Source organism: Mesoplodon densirostris, chromosome 18, assembly GCF_025265405.1.
Source record: "Mesoplodon densirostris isolate mMesDen1 chromosome 18, mMesDen1 primary haplotype, whole genome shotgun sequence".
Taxonomy (NCBI): domain Eukaryota; kingdom Metazoa; phylum Chordata; class Mammalia; order Artiodactyla; family Ziphiidae; genus Mesoplodon; species Mesoplodon densirostris.
The window spans coordinates 60152419-60167943 of record NC_082678.1 but is presented as its reverse complement, the minus strand read 5'-3'; the positions used below and the strand labels follow the sequence as shown (position 1 = coordinate 60167943).

Genomic DNA, 15525 nt, shown 5'->3' with positions numbered 1-15525 from the left:
CTGACTGTCCAAAGGAGACACTTACTGACCTTCTTGGGCCTCTCAGGCTGCCTAAGGCAAGGGACGAGTTATTTACGATCAGGATTTATTTCCTTTCTCTTTTACTTCCACTCTTCTGATCCCTCTTCCTTCTCTGTTAATGCTAGTGGGGTGTAGGAAGGGAGCTCCTTTTCTGGCTGTCATTCCATGGTAGTTATTTTTCTGGGCTTCAGCTTTGACATCATTAAAATTACATTTGGCTATGGCTACGTGATACCACTTGCAAGGTCAATTCCAGCTCTAAAGATTCCATTAAGAAGGAGTTGAAGGGTAAGCTGTGACAAAGCGAAAGAGCGGCATGGACATATATACACTACCAAATGTAAGGTAGATAGCTAGTGGGAAGCAGCCGCATAGCACAGGGAGATCAGCTCGGTGCTTTGTGACTGCCTGGAGGGGTGGGATGGGGAGGGCGGGAGGGAGACGCAAAAGGGAGGGGATATGGGAACATATGTATATGTATAACTGATTAAATTTGTTAAATTAAAAAAAAAAAGCTAAGCCCACTTTTATATTTAACTTTGTTAGAAGCTTAAGGAATAAATTCTATATATAATCGTATTAAAAAAAAAAAAAAAAAAGGAGTTGAAGAATAGGAGAAACTGCCGCATCATTTTTACACCAAGAGATGGAGTGCTACCCTTAACAATGACATTCAGCAACCGGACCGGCCGGAATAGAGTGCTACCAAAAATAAATGTAGAACTGAAAGCTGTTTTGTATTCTTGGGTAATCAACTCACATTATGAGCTGTCAAATGTTGCTGATGGACATTTTTCTGCCCAAAGTTCCATTCTGAGGTCAACAAGCCCAAAAGAACTCACACTTTCCTACCCATTTACTTCACAGCCCCTCACTTGACCAGTCTGTGGACCCCAGCTTCTCAGTGCATCTCACATCTTTCCCTTCTATTTTGGCTCCTTGGTCACCACCAGGCCCTGCCCTGTGGCCTCCTGGCTGTTTTTTCTACCTTCAACCTCCAATCCATCCTGCCCCTATAAGCCAGGAAACGTCCTCTACCACCTGATCCTAGCCACAGCTGGGTAACCTCAGACCACCTCTTCACCTCTCTGGGCCCCAGTTTCCTCTTCTATAAAAGGACAGCGTTGGGCCTGGCCATCTCCAAAGCTCCATTTCACTCTAGGATTCACATTTCTACTGGAGAGCTCAAGTCAAAGAAGCTGTTATACCTCCATTTCAACAACAGATGGCGCTGCATCACTGGCAAACAGCTTGGGTTCTGCCAGCCTTCTCGAAAAGCCTGTTATCAACAGCAAAAATGTCCAAACCCCTTAGCTTCTACTGCCCTTGAACACACAGCCAAAGTGGTGAACCCTGTTCTGAATCATTTCGAAGTTTCCCTTCTGCTAGACTCATCCATTCACTTCAAGTGCTTCCTGAGCACTTACTGTGTGGCAGGCCTGAGGTGGGTGCTAAAGATGAACAACTCAGGGTCCCTGCCCTCTCGGAGCTCGCCATCTTGGGGCGGGGGGCAGACACACTCGGCTGCAGGGAAGTGACATATGCTCAGTGAGGTGGGGACAGGGCTTCAGTATAGGCTTCACGGGGTGTGGTGGGAGACTGTGTCAGAAGTGAGTTTACAAGGATAAGAGGGAGTGCCAGGCGCTCCGGAGGCAAGGAGCAGAACTGGGAAATGGCGTGGACTGACAGGGTCTTCAGGTGGCCAGGCGGAGTGGGAAGCGACGAGCATGGTACTGTAGGCAGAGCCCAGCCTCGGAAGGCTTCTCACCCTGCAAAGTGCCGGGACTTAACCTTCTAGGCCGTGGGAGCCACTGCGAGTGAGAACGGACCAGATCTGAGACTGAGCCACTCAACTGGCGATAGCTGTTTGGCCTCCACCAGTTCCCACATGGAAAACTGCTGCAGTCACACCCTAACTGCTCCCCTGCTTCTCTCTCGTCCCGTCACAGCCCCTTCTCCACGTGGCAGGAGGGGGTCTGCTTAACCTGTAAATTTCAGCCATGACACCATTCTGCTCAAAAAAAAAAAAAAAACGTTCACAGCATCCTCGTGTTCTTATTAAATTAAAGGTCTTTGCCAAGGTCCATGAGGCCAAGCACAGTCTGGTCCCTGCTCCCCTCTCCAGGCAGAGAGACCAAGGGCTCGTGCGGTCAAGGAAGTGAGAGTCTTTCCACTTCATTCATTTAAAAAACATGCTGAGCTCCCACTGTGTGGAGGCTTATTCTAGGCATCTGAGATATGGCAGCGGATAAAGCAGAAATCCCTGCCCTGGTAGAGGTTTTCATGTAGTGAGAGAAGTATATTATGAGCATGTGAGCAGCAAAGACCTGCTGAGAGACTCAGAAACAAAGCCTCAGTGATGGTGGTAGGTGAGGACCAGGGTAAGTGGAGGTAAGCAGACCTAAGCCATGGGTCTGCCCGTGGCTGAGGCCTCACAGCAGCACAGGAACAACCCTGGGCCTAGGGCTCAGAGCCGTGGACGACAGCAAGGAAGCATAGGGGAGATCCTCCGCTTCCCAGAACCTAGGGGCAGGAGATGGGGGCCAGCCCTCAACTCTCAGGAGGACTGTGACTCCTGCCGAATGGGAAGCGAAGCCCATCCACCAACCCTTGAATAAGGGCACTGTTTTTTGTCACTGCTTCCCTCACAGCACTGATCCCCACCCATCTGGGCCAGGACCATAACGCTCACCAGCACCCATCATCGCCTTCTCGCTCCTTCCAGGATGCACAGCTGTGGTGCATTTCCCAGCCTCCCTGCAAAGAGGTGACTGGGCTCTGGCCAATGTAAAGTGGGAAGCAACGATACACACACTTCAGGTAGTCCCTAAACCCCGCCGTGTGTCCCTCCAGGCTTGCTCTTGCTCGTTGACTAGCAATGCAGAGGATACAGTGGGGGGACGGAGGCCTGGGGGACGGTGGAGCCACAGCGGGGAGGAACATGGAACACTGGAACACAGTGAATGCCGCCACCACCCCGTCCAACATACACACACACACACACACACACACAGTGCAATGCGAGTGAGAAATACTTCGGTTGTGTGAAGCCACAGAAAATTTTGAAAACTTATACATGCTGGCGAATGTGTGCTCATGCTTGTTAAATGTTTATTAAAATGAGAATGTCCTGAGCAGAAATAACTTCCCCAAACTCCCTCTAACCTTAGCCGACAGGGCAAGGCATTGGGAAACCTCTTCCTCCATGGATAGCCAGCTCAGCCCACCAATGAGGAGTCAAGTCCAGATCAGATTCTCTCTCTACAGCAAAGCACCCCCAGGGAGATCCTGTTTGGACGTCATGATTGAGGTGCACCCACCTTTCCATCATGTACTCCAGGTTGGTCAGCCTCGCTTCCCCTGTGGAGACGATGTGGATGGCGTAGGAGCTGAGGGAACGGTGGATAAAGCCCCGAGAATGCAGGTATCTCAGGGCGTCAGAGGTCTGGAGTAGCAGGTGCACGATCGTCTCCATGCGCAGCACGGGGAACTGGGCGCGCTGCAAGCAAGAGATCAACCACCAGAAGAAAGGGGACTGCGGCCCCCGACACTGTAGAATACTTTGTAGTTTCCAAAGTCTTTTCAGCTGATCTTCACGACAGCCACCTAGTGTGCCCATTTTATAGCTGGGGAACCTAAAGCTCAGTGAAGTTAAGTGACCGGCCTAAGGTCCCACTGACCCAGGGCCCCTGGCTCCAAACCTGGGTTCCTTTCCCTCAGCCAAGCTGCCTGATACCGCGAAAAATGAGGAGAAAAGTCCTCAAATCCTGGTACACACCTCCAGAGTGGGTCTGCCACCACCAGCAATGCACCTGCCCCGCTCCCCATCCCCAGCCAAGCCTGTGCTGCGGGAGAACCTAGATACGTAAAGGACAATCCATCCCCTACCACAGTCAGATGACCTAGAAAGTTCATCCTAGGAGGATAGAAATTCACTCACACCGAAGTACCCAATCATGACAGGTCTCTCCCCAGAGAAGTGGCATTTTAAGTTAACGCCCTCACCCAAGGAGAGGAAACGGAACTAGGTCACTAACAGGAGGTGCTCAGGCAGGAGGAACGGCGAGCCGTTTCAGGGAAGAGCCCTTCCTGGAGGGTCTCTTCTCACTCCAGCCCAGGGTCTTTAGAACAAACTCATGGAGAAAGAAAAACAAATCCTTCAGGACCTCTCTGAAGCCACATGTCAGCCCAAAGCATGTTTCCCAGGGAGTCTGTGGGTCAGGAATATGTCCCCGCCTCCACCAGGAAGTCTGAAAAGGGAGAGGGGACTGATAAAGACTTGCATAAAAAGGTCCTGCAGGGCACCAGTGAAAATACCGGGAAGTAAGACCAGAGGCTGTTGGATTATAGTTAGCTAATAAAAGTGCGGCTTTTCTGGGTCTACTGTTTTCTGGGTCTACTGAGCTCTTAGATGTCTGATAAAAAAGCAAGACAAACAATAATAAAATCACACTAGTTCCAACGTGCTGATCAGCCTTAAATGGTGTGTTGTATAGCTCCCACAGAGTAAAGAATTAAGAGGTTTCTCAACTCTACTGCTGGGGGAGAAGGAAGAGGGAGGAAGGGAAGGGAGAGCTGGGGCGGGGGGTCGGGGGGTGAGCAAGGGAAAAGCCCAGGGGAACGGCCATTTACCCGTTCATGGAGGACAGCGAACAGCGTGCCGACGGCGACGCGCTCGTACACGAGGCGGGTCTTCTGCAGGCCCTGGGACAGGCACACGGCCATCAGCTGTAGCAGGTGAGGGTGCCGCAACTTGCTGCAGAGGGAAGGAGGCTTCCGATGAGGCAAGGGAAGAGGACATGATGGAAGATGGGCGCTTTCCTTTCTTCTTGGCACCCTGAATGCACTCCAAACAAATACTATTTGCACAGAATGTTCTTGCAAGAAAGGGGGATGGGGTGGGAGTCGGGGTCTCTGTTGGTGGAACCCTTGACCTTTCACTGATCAAAACCTGAGGGCTTAGGGTCATCAACAACAATGTCACTAAGAGCTACTAAGCAAGGCACTTTACATACATCAACTTGACCCTAACAACCAGTTGCAAGAAAGGTATCATTACAGTTACACTCATTTTAGAGATGAGGAAACCAAGGTCAGGGAGATGTCAGGCCCAAGGTCACAGACCCTCACATCAAAATCCATGCTGTAGGGCTTCCCTGGTGGCACAGTGGTTGAGAGTCCGCCTGCCGATGCAGGGGACACGGGTTCGTGCCCCGGTCCGGGAGGATCCCATGTGCCGTGGAGCGGCTGGGCCCGTGAGCCATGGCCGCGGAGCCTGCGCGTCCGGAGCCTGTGCTCCGCAACGGGAGGGGCCACGGCAGTGAGAGGCCCACGTACCCCACACACACACAAAAAATCCATGCTGTGGGGACTTCCCTGGTGGTCTAGTGCTTAAGAATCCACCTTCTAGGGCCTCCCTGGTGGCGCAAGTGGTTGGGAGTCCGCCTGCCGATGCAGGGGATACGGGTTCGTGCCCCGGTCTGGGAGGATCCCATATGCCGCGGAGCGGCTGGGCCCGTGAGCCATGGCCGCTGAGCCTGTGCGTCCAGAGCCTGCGCGTCCGGAGCCTGTGCTCCGCAACGGGGGAGGCCACAACAGTGAGAGGCCCGCATACCGCAAAAAAAAAAAAAAAAAAAAAAGAATCCACCTTCTAATGCAGGGGACGTGGGGATGTGGGTTTGATCTCTGGTCACGGAACTAAGATCCCACGTGCCACAGGGCAACGGAGTCCACATGCTGCAACTACTGAGCCCGTGCACCGCAAAGGAAGATCCTGCGTGCTGCAACAAGACCCGACACAGCAATAAATAAATAAATATTAAAAAAAAAAATCCATGCTGTGTCTATGAGCCCTTCCAGCCTCCTTGAGTCCCTTTAGGATGACTTCCCCAAAAGGAAGGATCTGGCTTTACAGGAGTTGAGTGATTTCCTCAGGAGAGAACTCGATAAGCCAGGGCCTATTCCAAGGCCTCAGCAGCCCTGGTATGAAACCAAGGATGGATTTCCTGCCCCTTTGAAAGATTAACCCCTGAGCCACAGGAAACTTAAGGTACTGAGACCCATCAGCGTGTCCTCAAAGGAGAGACACGGTTCCTCAGACACGTGGATCTCCAGCAGAGCCATGCTCTATGAAGACAGGCTTGCGCATGCTGACCTGATGGGCACAGGGCCCAAAATAAGGTGGGCCTCGGGGGCTGCAGAAGAGCCAGCCAGGCCCGAAGGCTGCACCTCAGAGACATGTGTTACCGGGAGTTGATCAGCTGACAGAATTGAGCCCCTACTACCACCATCCCCACACTCAGGCTATTCATGAGTTCTTCTTTTTCTTTCTTGGCAGCCCTGGGAAGTCAAATCAACCTACAACGAGGAAATGCTGAGGCTGAGGGGGCTGGTCTCCACCCTCAGGCACAGCCCTGCACAGCCCTGAACTTGGGTCTGAAATGCTCGGGTTTTCTTCTCACCTGCTGTGCTCTTGCTCAGCAATTAACAAGTCAGCCAGCCGCAGCCTGCGGCAGTGCGGGTGGGTGGGAAGGTGCAGCTCCTTCACGGTGACCCTGCTCCCGTTCCACAGCAGGCTACAAGGGCAGGAGAGAGTGGGGGCAGGAGGGAATGAGCAGCCAGTGCTTCAGTGAGGAGCTCTGTAGCCAGAGATCAGAGAAGTAGTGTTTACACAGACTCTGTAAAGCCCCCACCCCAGCACTGCTGGGTCCTCCCTCCTACCACCCCCGGGGGGCCTAAAACACTTCAGGGACTTAGTGCCGGTGGCAGGAAGTCACTGAAGGATTTAAGGGAGGGGCTGACTTGATCAGGTTTGTATTTTAGAAAGACAAGGGTACCAGCAGCATGGGGAGTGGGAGGGCAGGGGTGGTCTGGAGAATGAGAGGCCAGTTAGGAGGCTAGCCTGGGGGAGGGACAGTGATGACGTGGGCAAAGGCCACAGAAGAAGAGGGGATACGACAACAAATCTGTGGCACGGGCAGGAAAACAAGCAGCATATCTGCAGGGGATACAGAGCCTTGCGGGCCTGTAGAGGCCTTTTTAGAAGGGTGTGACTTCTAAGCAGGGAAGAGGCAGCCAGGTTCAAGAAGGAGAAGAGACCTTGGCCAGGACGACTCCTGTCACCCGGCAGTAGGCAGGTCTCTGGGGACTGAGAACATCCCAGGGACTTTCATCGCAGCCAAATCCTATCACTGCCGCCAAATCCTATCACTGCCGCCTCTGCTGCACTGGGCTGGTGAGAGCCATGCAGGGCTTCAGTACCCTTTGACCTGAGGCCAGTCACCCCTATGCTGCCTCTAATTCTCTAGAGAGTAGAAAGGTTGAAACACTGTCATGAGTAATCTTTCAGAGCGGTTGTTCTCAACAAGGGGCCATTTGGCCTTGTCTGTGGACATTTTGGTTGTCACAATCACAAATGTAGGGGGTTGCGGGGAGGCAAACAGAGCTGCTACTGGCATCTAGTGAGTAGAAACCAGGGACGCTCCTAAACATCCTACAGTGCACAGGACAGCCCCCCAAAATAAAGGATGACAAAAACGTCACTGGTGTCCTGGCTGAGAGATCCTGATCTAGACATCTGCTTTTCAGTGTGTCCTCGTGTTTGGGCAGAAACCCTCCACACACACGGAAGTCACACAAAGTCCATTCTTCCTGTGGGACTAAATCTTACCTCCACTGGCCAGCTTCCACTTACTTGGTCATGACCATGTAGGGGCCACTGAAGAAAGAGAAGGTGGGCTCATCGTCAGCTTGAATCACTTCCTTTTCTCCAATTACTGGAAGAGATCCTAGATAAGCCAGCTGCGTGCCTCCTATGAGATAAAACTGAAAGCAAAGCACAGCTTCAAATGGTGGGGAAAAAGAGAAAGAAGTAAAATACCTCCAAAATTTTACCAGCCAGCTAAAAATAAAGATAGCTGCTATTTATCAATTTGCTGAATACCCCTATGCACTGGACATGATTCTTTTTATTATCTTTAATTTTCCAAGAAGCACTGCAAGGTTGTAATACTCTTTCCCTTTTGCTAGCGAGGAAACCGGAGGCTCATGGAAAGAGGTCAGATGCCTGCCTGAAGCACCAGGCTTCAGGCGCCTCTTGAGGCACCCACAGAACATGCCTGGGGCCTTCGCTGGGAATTAAAGGATCATTGTCTAAAACTCCCCAAATCTAGCCCAAAGGCATTCAAGAGAACTCTCCAAGGTTTTCATCATTTTTCAGTAAGGACAAGAACACTAAGAGGTACTTGTCCTGCAAGAGCAGTAAAGAAGAAAAACACTTTGGAGAGGGAGTGTTTTAACTTTCCATAGGAGGGAAGAGTCAGACAAAGCTGTGGGCCCTGGGGCCAGAGCCAGGGCCGGGCGATTCCCCAGTTAGTCCTGCAAACATTGGGTGTTGGTAGCAACCTCTTACCTTTCCAAAGCCAAAGCTGTAGATATTTTGGGCAGAAATGACTCCAGCTTTAAGCAGTCGGTTAGGAGAGCCATTAGGGCTTCTAGAAATATTTAAAAGAGGAGAAAAGTAAGGATTAACTACCCATATCTAGAGGAACAACGCTGAACCAAGCTGTCAGAATGCGTAATTGGTTTTGCCTTTACTATTTGACAGTGGAAGTCAGCCTCTGAGAGGGCCGCAGTGATTCCCATTTCCTGGTATTCATGCCTTTGTGTAGCCACACACAGGTCAGAGAGGGCTGGCCTGTTAACCTCAAGGGATACTGCAGAAATGACGGAGTGGTGTGAGTTCCAAGGCTAGACCCCCAGGACTTCTGCCCTGATCTCTCTCGCAGCACTTGCTCTAGAGGAGGCCAGTTGCCATGTTGTGAGGACACTCCAGCAGCCTAATGGGGAGGCCCAACACCCAGCACCAATTTGCTAGCCATGCAAGTGAACCACCTTGGAACTGGATCCTCCAGTCCCAGATGACTGCAGCCCAAGCTGCATCTTGACCACATCTTCATGAGAAACCCTGAGCCACAGCCACCCAACTAAATAAGCCATTCCCAGTGGAATGGCTGAGTTGGGTGTAGCCATTCCTGACCTACAGAAATTATGTGAGATACAAATATTTATCGTTGTTTGAAGCCACTAAGTTTGGGATTAGTACAACAGATAACGAATAGAGATGGTCAAAGTTGGAAAGAATCATAAAGCATACCTCGTCCAACTTTCTCATTTTACAGATGGGAAGAATGGAGCCAGAAAGGGGAAACCTGCTGGCCTGAGGTCACAAAACAGCAGCAGGGACTAGGCTTTGGCCCTGTTAGAAGGAACTTGGTCTGCCAAGATCCTAACGCTGGCAGGAGAGGAGGTGTGAGAGATGGAAGAGCTGAACCAAGCAGGGGCTCCAAGGCCAGATGAGGGATTTGGGAGTTTAACCTGATAGCCATGGGGAAGACTCTAAAAGAGTTTTTAGCAGTGAGTGGTACAATTCGATTTTCATTTTTAGAAGGTCATTCTGGATGCTGAGTAAAGAACCAAGATGGACAAGAGTGGCAGCAAGAAGAGCAGTTAGGAGTAACTGGTTCTCGAGGGAATCGTTAACTCATCTTGCAAGAGAAGCATCCAGGTCATGAGAGGAAAACCAGGACTCAGTGTGCACAGAATGGGATGCGGGAGCCTGTGAAGAGTGTGACAAGTCTACTCACCCTGATCACAGAAAAAGATGTTGTCAGAGAAAATCAAAATGGAAAGAATTTTCCACATATAAATCCTAAGTCTATAAAGCCCAGGGAACTTAAAATAACTCTCCTGAGCATGAAGAGAAGCCTGGATGGAGCTCACCTCCTGCAGCTGTGATGGGGACAAGGGGAGGCTGCCCACCTAGGTGGCAGCAAGTCTTACACCAGCTTAAAACAGCCCAAGGAACCTTAAATTAAGCATTTGTGTCTTTTGCAACCTTAGGATATAAAGGATGCATGTTCCAATAAAGGAACATGTTTTCCATGGTTCCAAGATGACCAAAAAAAAAAAAAAAAAAAAAAGCTAGCCAGCTGCTCTGCTGAGAAAGTGTTTTCTGCTAGACAGCCCAGGCCTGAAAAGTTCCTTCCTTCCCTGCTAACCATGGGGTGGTTCCCACTGGAGCGCAGAACTCATTTCCCCCAGACGTTCCTGGAAGCGGGGGGACAACTGATGGTTTTCATGGCAATATCCTCTCCCTCCAAGCTCACCCCTTTGGGTGGGCCTGTTGCTGGAAGGGACCCATGTGGAGGGGACCGAGGGCTCCCACAAGGAAGGCGGGGGTGATGCAGAACATCCCAGTCTGCTGGAGGCAGCGCTCACCCCTGCATGAGGCCCCCAAACCGGGGCAGGCCACAGATGAGCCGCTGAGGGGAGTCAATCTTCTTCAGGAGGTCATAGGAGAAGCCCTGGATGATGGCCTGCATGTGCGCGGCACAGCGCTGCATGAACTCCACCATCTGCAACACACGGCAGAGACAGTCAATGCCCACACGGCTAATGGCCACCCTGGCCTTCAGTGGGATTGGAATGGTCTGAGGGGAGTGGTCTAAGGAAACAGAAGCCCCCCACAGGGAAATCTCTGGAAAGGGAAGGGCCCAAGTGATTTCCTTAAGATATGGAATGAGATGATTCCATTTTCAGGGAGCTCATTTGGCAATAATTACCTCCAAATCCTTCCTTCAACAGATGAGGAAACTGAGGCAGGAGGAGTATTTTAACTTTTGTCCAAGGCCCAATAGCTACTGAGCAGGAGAACCAGAGGGAAGGGACTCTGCCCATCCCCGCCCCCCCCCCCCCCGCTCCACGTGCCCTTTACATTTGTTAGATTCTCTAGCCCTCATTAAAACACATCACGCCTGCCAGCTTGTGGCTACAGACAAGTTACTTAATGTCAATGCACTTCAGTTTCCCCATCTGTAAAATGGGGACAATAATAGTACCTACCTGAGAGGGTTGTTGCAAAGATCAAATGAGTATTTAATTTAATTCAGAACGTCTGATGCACGGTAAGTGCTAGTTAAGGGTCAGACGAAATGACAATTGTCCTCCCTCCCCACTGAATGGATGACCAGGAGAGTTCACGAGACTTGCCCAAGGTTTACAGTTGGTTAACTCGCTTCAACCCAGGCCTGTGTGTCCAACGTCAATGGCAAGGCCACTACAAGTCCTGTGCTATCCCCAGGACCAGCCTCTGCCCCTGGGCGCCTGACTCCCAGCCCTGTGCTCTGCCTTGGGTGGGCCTGCAGAGCGGGCCCACACTTACTGCGGTGCCGCGTTCCCTCTCTGCTGTCAGGGCCCAGGTCTGCGGGTTCTGACCCTTCTCATCGTGGAGTCGCAGATCACCCCCTGCATCCAGCAGTTTGCTGAGGATCCACTGATTGCCTGAAAACGCTGCTGCATGGATAGGCGTGCTCCCATCAAAGCAGCGGCTGGAGGTGGGGGAGGGGTACAGTGAGTGTCCGTGGCAACGCGCTTCCCCTTCTGTGGCTAACACAGGGCTCCTTTTCTACAAAGGCAACCTGTGGTGATGAGAACTGTAACAACACCATTTGTGGGGCCTAACGACACCTATCTGGGGCCTCACAGAAGCTTTATACACATCCCCCTTTTCCACGTTTACCTCCACCCTTCAAGGCAGTATTATTTCTCAATTTATAGATGAGGAAACGAAAGGGCAAAGCCGAGATTCACACCCAGGTATGGGGTCTGGTTCGAAATCCAGTGTTCTTTCCCCACAGCCCCCTGAGACTGGCTGCCCTGAAACAATATCTTCACGTCTGTAGCGCCCTGTGGTCAGGCTGGTGAAGCACAGCCTAACCAGAGACCATCTCATGTGAGAATGTCTCTACCTCCGAAGTCCTATGGTAGAGGCCCACAAACCTTGGCAGCAGCAATCTGGTCAAGGACCTACAACTCAGAAACATTTAACCAAAACCAATAAACTATCTGAGACATGAAGGGACAACCTTCATGAGGTGTAAAGAGGTGATATGTAGCTGTGGTTTCCCAACCTGGTTGCACGTCAGAATCACCTGCAGAGCTTGCTTGCTCTTTTTTTTTTTTTTTTTTTTGGCCGCACCCAGCAGCATGCGGGATCTTAGTTCCTTGACCAGGGATCAAACCCCCGCACCCCCTGCAGTTGGGAGTGTGGAGTCTCAACCACTGGACCACCAGGGAAGTCCCAGAGCTTGCTCTCTTTAATTTAAAAAGAAACACAAATGGGAGGAGGAAGCAGAAAGGGAAGGAGAAGAAGAAATAAAATGAAAAAGGAGGAGGAGGAAAAGGAGGAGATAATAAAGATAAGAAGAAAGTCTCCCAATTCCAGACCCACAGTTCTCTTGCCGAGGGGCAGCTACTGTTAAAAGTTTTTGTATCCTTCCAGATATTTTCTGTGCATATACAAGTAGGAATAAGAATATGCTATATTAGGAATTCCCTGGCAGTCCAGTGGTTAGGACTCAGCACTTTCACTGCTGAGGGCCTGAGTTCAATCCCTGGTCGGGGAACTAAGATCACACAAGCCGCATGGTGTGGCCAAAAAAAAAAGAACATGCTATATTAACTGTTATGCTTTTACACTTTTTCATTTAACAGTATTATCTTGGAGGGAATTCCCTGGTGGCGCAGCGGTAAAGAATCCATCTGCCAATGCAGGGGACACAGGTTCAAGCCCTGGTCCAGGAGGATCCCACATGCCGTGGAGCAACTAGGCCCATGTGCCACAACTACTGAGCCTGTGCTCTAGAGCCTGCGAGCCACAACTACTGAAGCCCGCGCGCCTACAGCCCGTGTTCTGCAACAAGAGAAGCCACAGCAATGAGAAGCCCACACACTGCAACAAAGAACAGCCCCTGCTCCCCACAACTAGAGAAAGCCCACGTGCAGCAATGAAGACCCAACACAGCCATAAATAAATAAATAAATAAATAATTTAAAGTATATGTTGGAGAATTTTCCATATAAGAACATACGAGTCACCTCAATTCTTTTTTAACACCTGCATAGTATTCCAATGTACAGATTTACCATAATTTACTTAATAAGTCATTGGGATATTTGTCAAAAATACAGATTCTCAGACTACACAGCAGACTGAATCATAACCTGCAAGCACAAAGCCCAGGAATGTATACTTTTTACAAGTTCCCCAGCTGATGCCAATGAGGCTGGCCTGTACCCAGGCATCTGGGAACCACTGGGATATCTCATTGTGAGCTCTCCCTTATTGCTGGGTCTGATGAGCAGTCCAGCACGCTGCACTATGGTAAATGTAATATCCTCCTTGCTTTAAAAATAAATTTGTATAATGTTTTACAGCCTTCTAATCATTCTTCCCATAAATAGTGAGAGAGCTGGGTACGGAGAGAGAAGATATTTGTCATTTCTTGTGAATGCTAAGGAAGAAAGAAATAATGTTTTTTATACCCAACTAACCCTTACAAGGGAATCCAGGTCCAAGTGATATCAAAATGTGTATTGTTTTATAAATTTATCCTAGAGGTTGAAAACTGGAGGCCCATAGATTGATTTGGCAACCCAGAGGCAGGTTTTATTTGGTCCACATAGTGTTTAAAAAAAGAATTTAAAGTAATGGACAATACTTATTAACACTTTGGGGATTTCACAATAAAAACTGGGATTTCCAGCCTCTTGGAAATTTGGAAGATTTGGCCTCCATGGCTTCCTTTTCTGCCCAGCTGCAACAGATGCTCCTTAGACAGAGCCTGTACCCACTGACCCCACTTAATCCTGCAAGCATCTGACTCTGTGACCTCAATAAGCCGAGGCCATCACAGCATTTCCATTGAGCACTTAGGAATACAACTTCCCCCCAGAAATTTCCCTTCCCTTGATGGAAAATATTTTTAAAGTACATGAAAGCATTCCTGTCACAAAATAAAAAGCTACAGGGTCTGTCTTCTTCCTCCTGATATTGTCCTTTCCCACCTCCCCCTGGCATCATGGGGATTTCTAAAAAGGGAACTTCTTCAGGTGCTGGGCTCCTGGTCTCAAACCCTATCATTAACACAATGCACCATTATGGACCAGCCATTTAAACTTTCTGGGTATCAGCCCCCTAATCTGGAATATTAAAGGTTTGAATAATTTGTTCTTTAAAGAACCTAGCTCTAAACTTCCACAGAACAGATGCAAATGCAGATGACTAGAAAATGCTCCATTTTTGCTGAGGAACTGCAGGGCTAATATGGCCTCTCTACAAAGCTGTTATCTGCAAACATCAAGTGAGATAGCCCTTTATTTCTGAGTTTTGATTTTAAACACTGATATAGTAGAGACAAATATGCAAATATGCGAGTCCAGAAAAATTCTGGAAGGAAACAAAGCAAAATGTTCACTGTGTTATGTCTGGGCTTCGGAATTCTCATGCTGATTGGTTTTTTTCTTTATACTTCTCCAAGCTTCCAAGGTTTTTCCCACTAAGCAAACAATCTTATAACAAGGTTTCAACATCAATACTTAAAAAAAAAAAATTAAGCAGCCTCCTTAGTAAGATGGGAAAGCTTTTTTATGACTTATGATTGTGCTTATTCTGGCATTCCTGTGAAAATCAGCTGGAATCATATAAACGCTCAAAATCTGTTTCTGATTCTGTCCAATGGGAACTGTAAAAATACCTGCTGTTCCCTGTCGTGGAGTTAGTTGTAAAGCTCTAGTGAGCTAGTGCCTGGGAAGGCCCTGGAAAAAGCAAAAGTCCTGCACAAAGAGAAGAAATGTTCACTTGTCATTGATTCATTATATTGTGTTGCTGTTCCATATTAAAATTTGGACTCAGATTCTTTTAAACCACAACCACGAAAGTCATCCTAACAAAGTGATGCCAAATATATTAATTGGTGAAAAACTTGGTTGTGGGGTATGTTAAAGTGCTTAAGCAAATCATACAAACTATAAAGCGTGGTGGAAATACATAAACAGTACTTGTTAATGACTAAGTAAGTAGAAAGGTTCACTTATTTCACAGGGTTTAGTAAAACTGCTTTAAAAACTATTTACAGTTAAAAGCATGTTTCTGGGAATTTCCTGGTGGTCCAATGGTTAGGCCTCTGTGCTTCCACGGCTGAGGGCCCAGGTTCCATCCCTGGTTGGGGAACTAAGATACTGCAAGTTGTGCAACCAAAAAAGTGAAATAAACAAAACCATGATTCAATGTTAGTATACAAATGTATTTCACTGGTATAATTTACTGAAGGTTCTTTTAATATCTTACCAAATTAGTTTCCAAATACCTCAATTCATTTTAAGAACATACTTCCTAGGTAGTGATGTTATTGTACTTACTGATTTGGATCTGATCCATAATCCACCAGGACATCAACTAATTTTGTAAGACCTAATAATGCTGCAGTGAAAAGCGACGTCTGGCCCAGAGAGTTAACTGCATCGACATAAACTCCTGCAAAGCAAACACCAGAATCAACACAAACACACACAAAAAATTAAGTTTTGTTTTTACAGTATTCTCAATGTATTACTAATGCAATTTATTTTGTAAGAACAAGAAAAACGAAAACCTTCAGTAGTCCA

General features: G+C 48.8%; 1 protein-coding gene across 4 annotated transcripts in view; it reads right to left on the bottom strand.

Moving 5' to 3' along the window:
• Positions 1–15525, bottom strand: part of TEX14 (testis expressed 14, intercellular bridge forming factor) — a 72674-nt gene that overhangs the window by 41071 nt on the left and 16078 nt on the right. For all 4 annotated transcript variants that reach the window (XM_060080932.1, XM_060080933.1, XM_060080935.1 and 1 more), the window contains exons 2-9: positions 15280–15394; positions 11243–11408; positions 10300–10436; positions 8432–8513; positions 7715–7845; positions 6483–6596; positions 4654–4777; positions 3342–3520 (exon numbers count right to left, since the gene is read on the bottom strand). In XM_060080932.1, the coding sequence (XP_059936915.1) occupies positions 3342–3520; positions 4654–4777; positions 6483–6596; positions 7715–7845; positions 8432–8513; positions 10300–10436; positions 11243–11408; positions 15280–15394 (1048 nt within the window). The remainder of the gene's footprint in view (positions 1–3341; positions 3521–4653; positions 4778–6482; positions 6597–7714; positions 7846–8431; positions 8514–10299; positions 10437–11242; positions 11409–15279; positions 15395–15525) is intronic.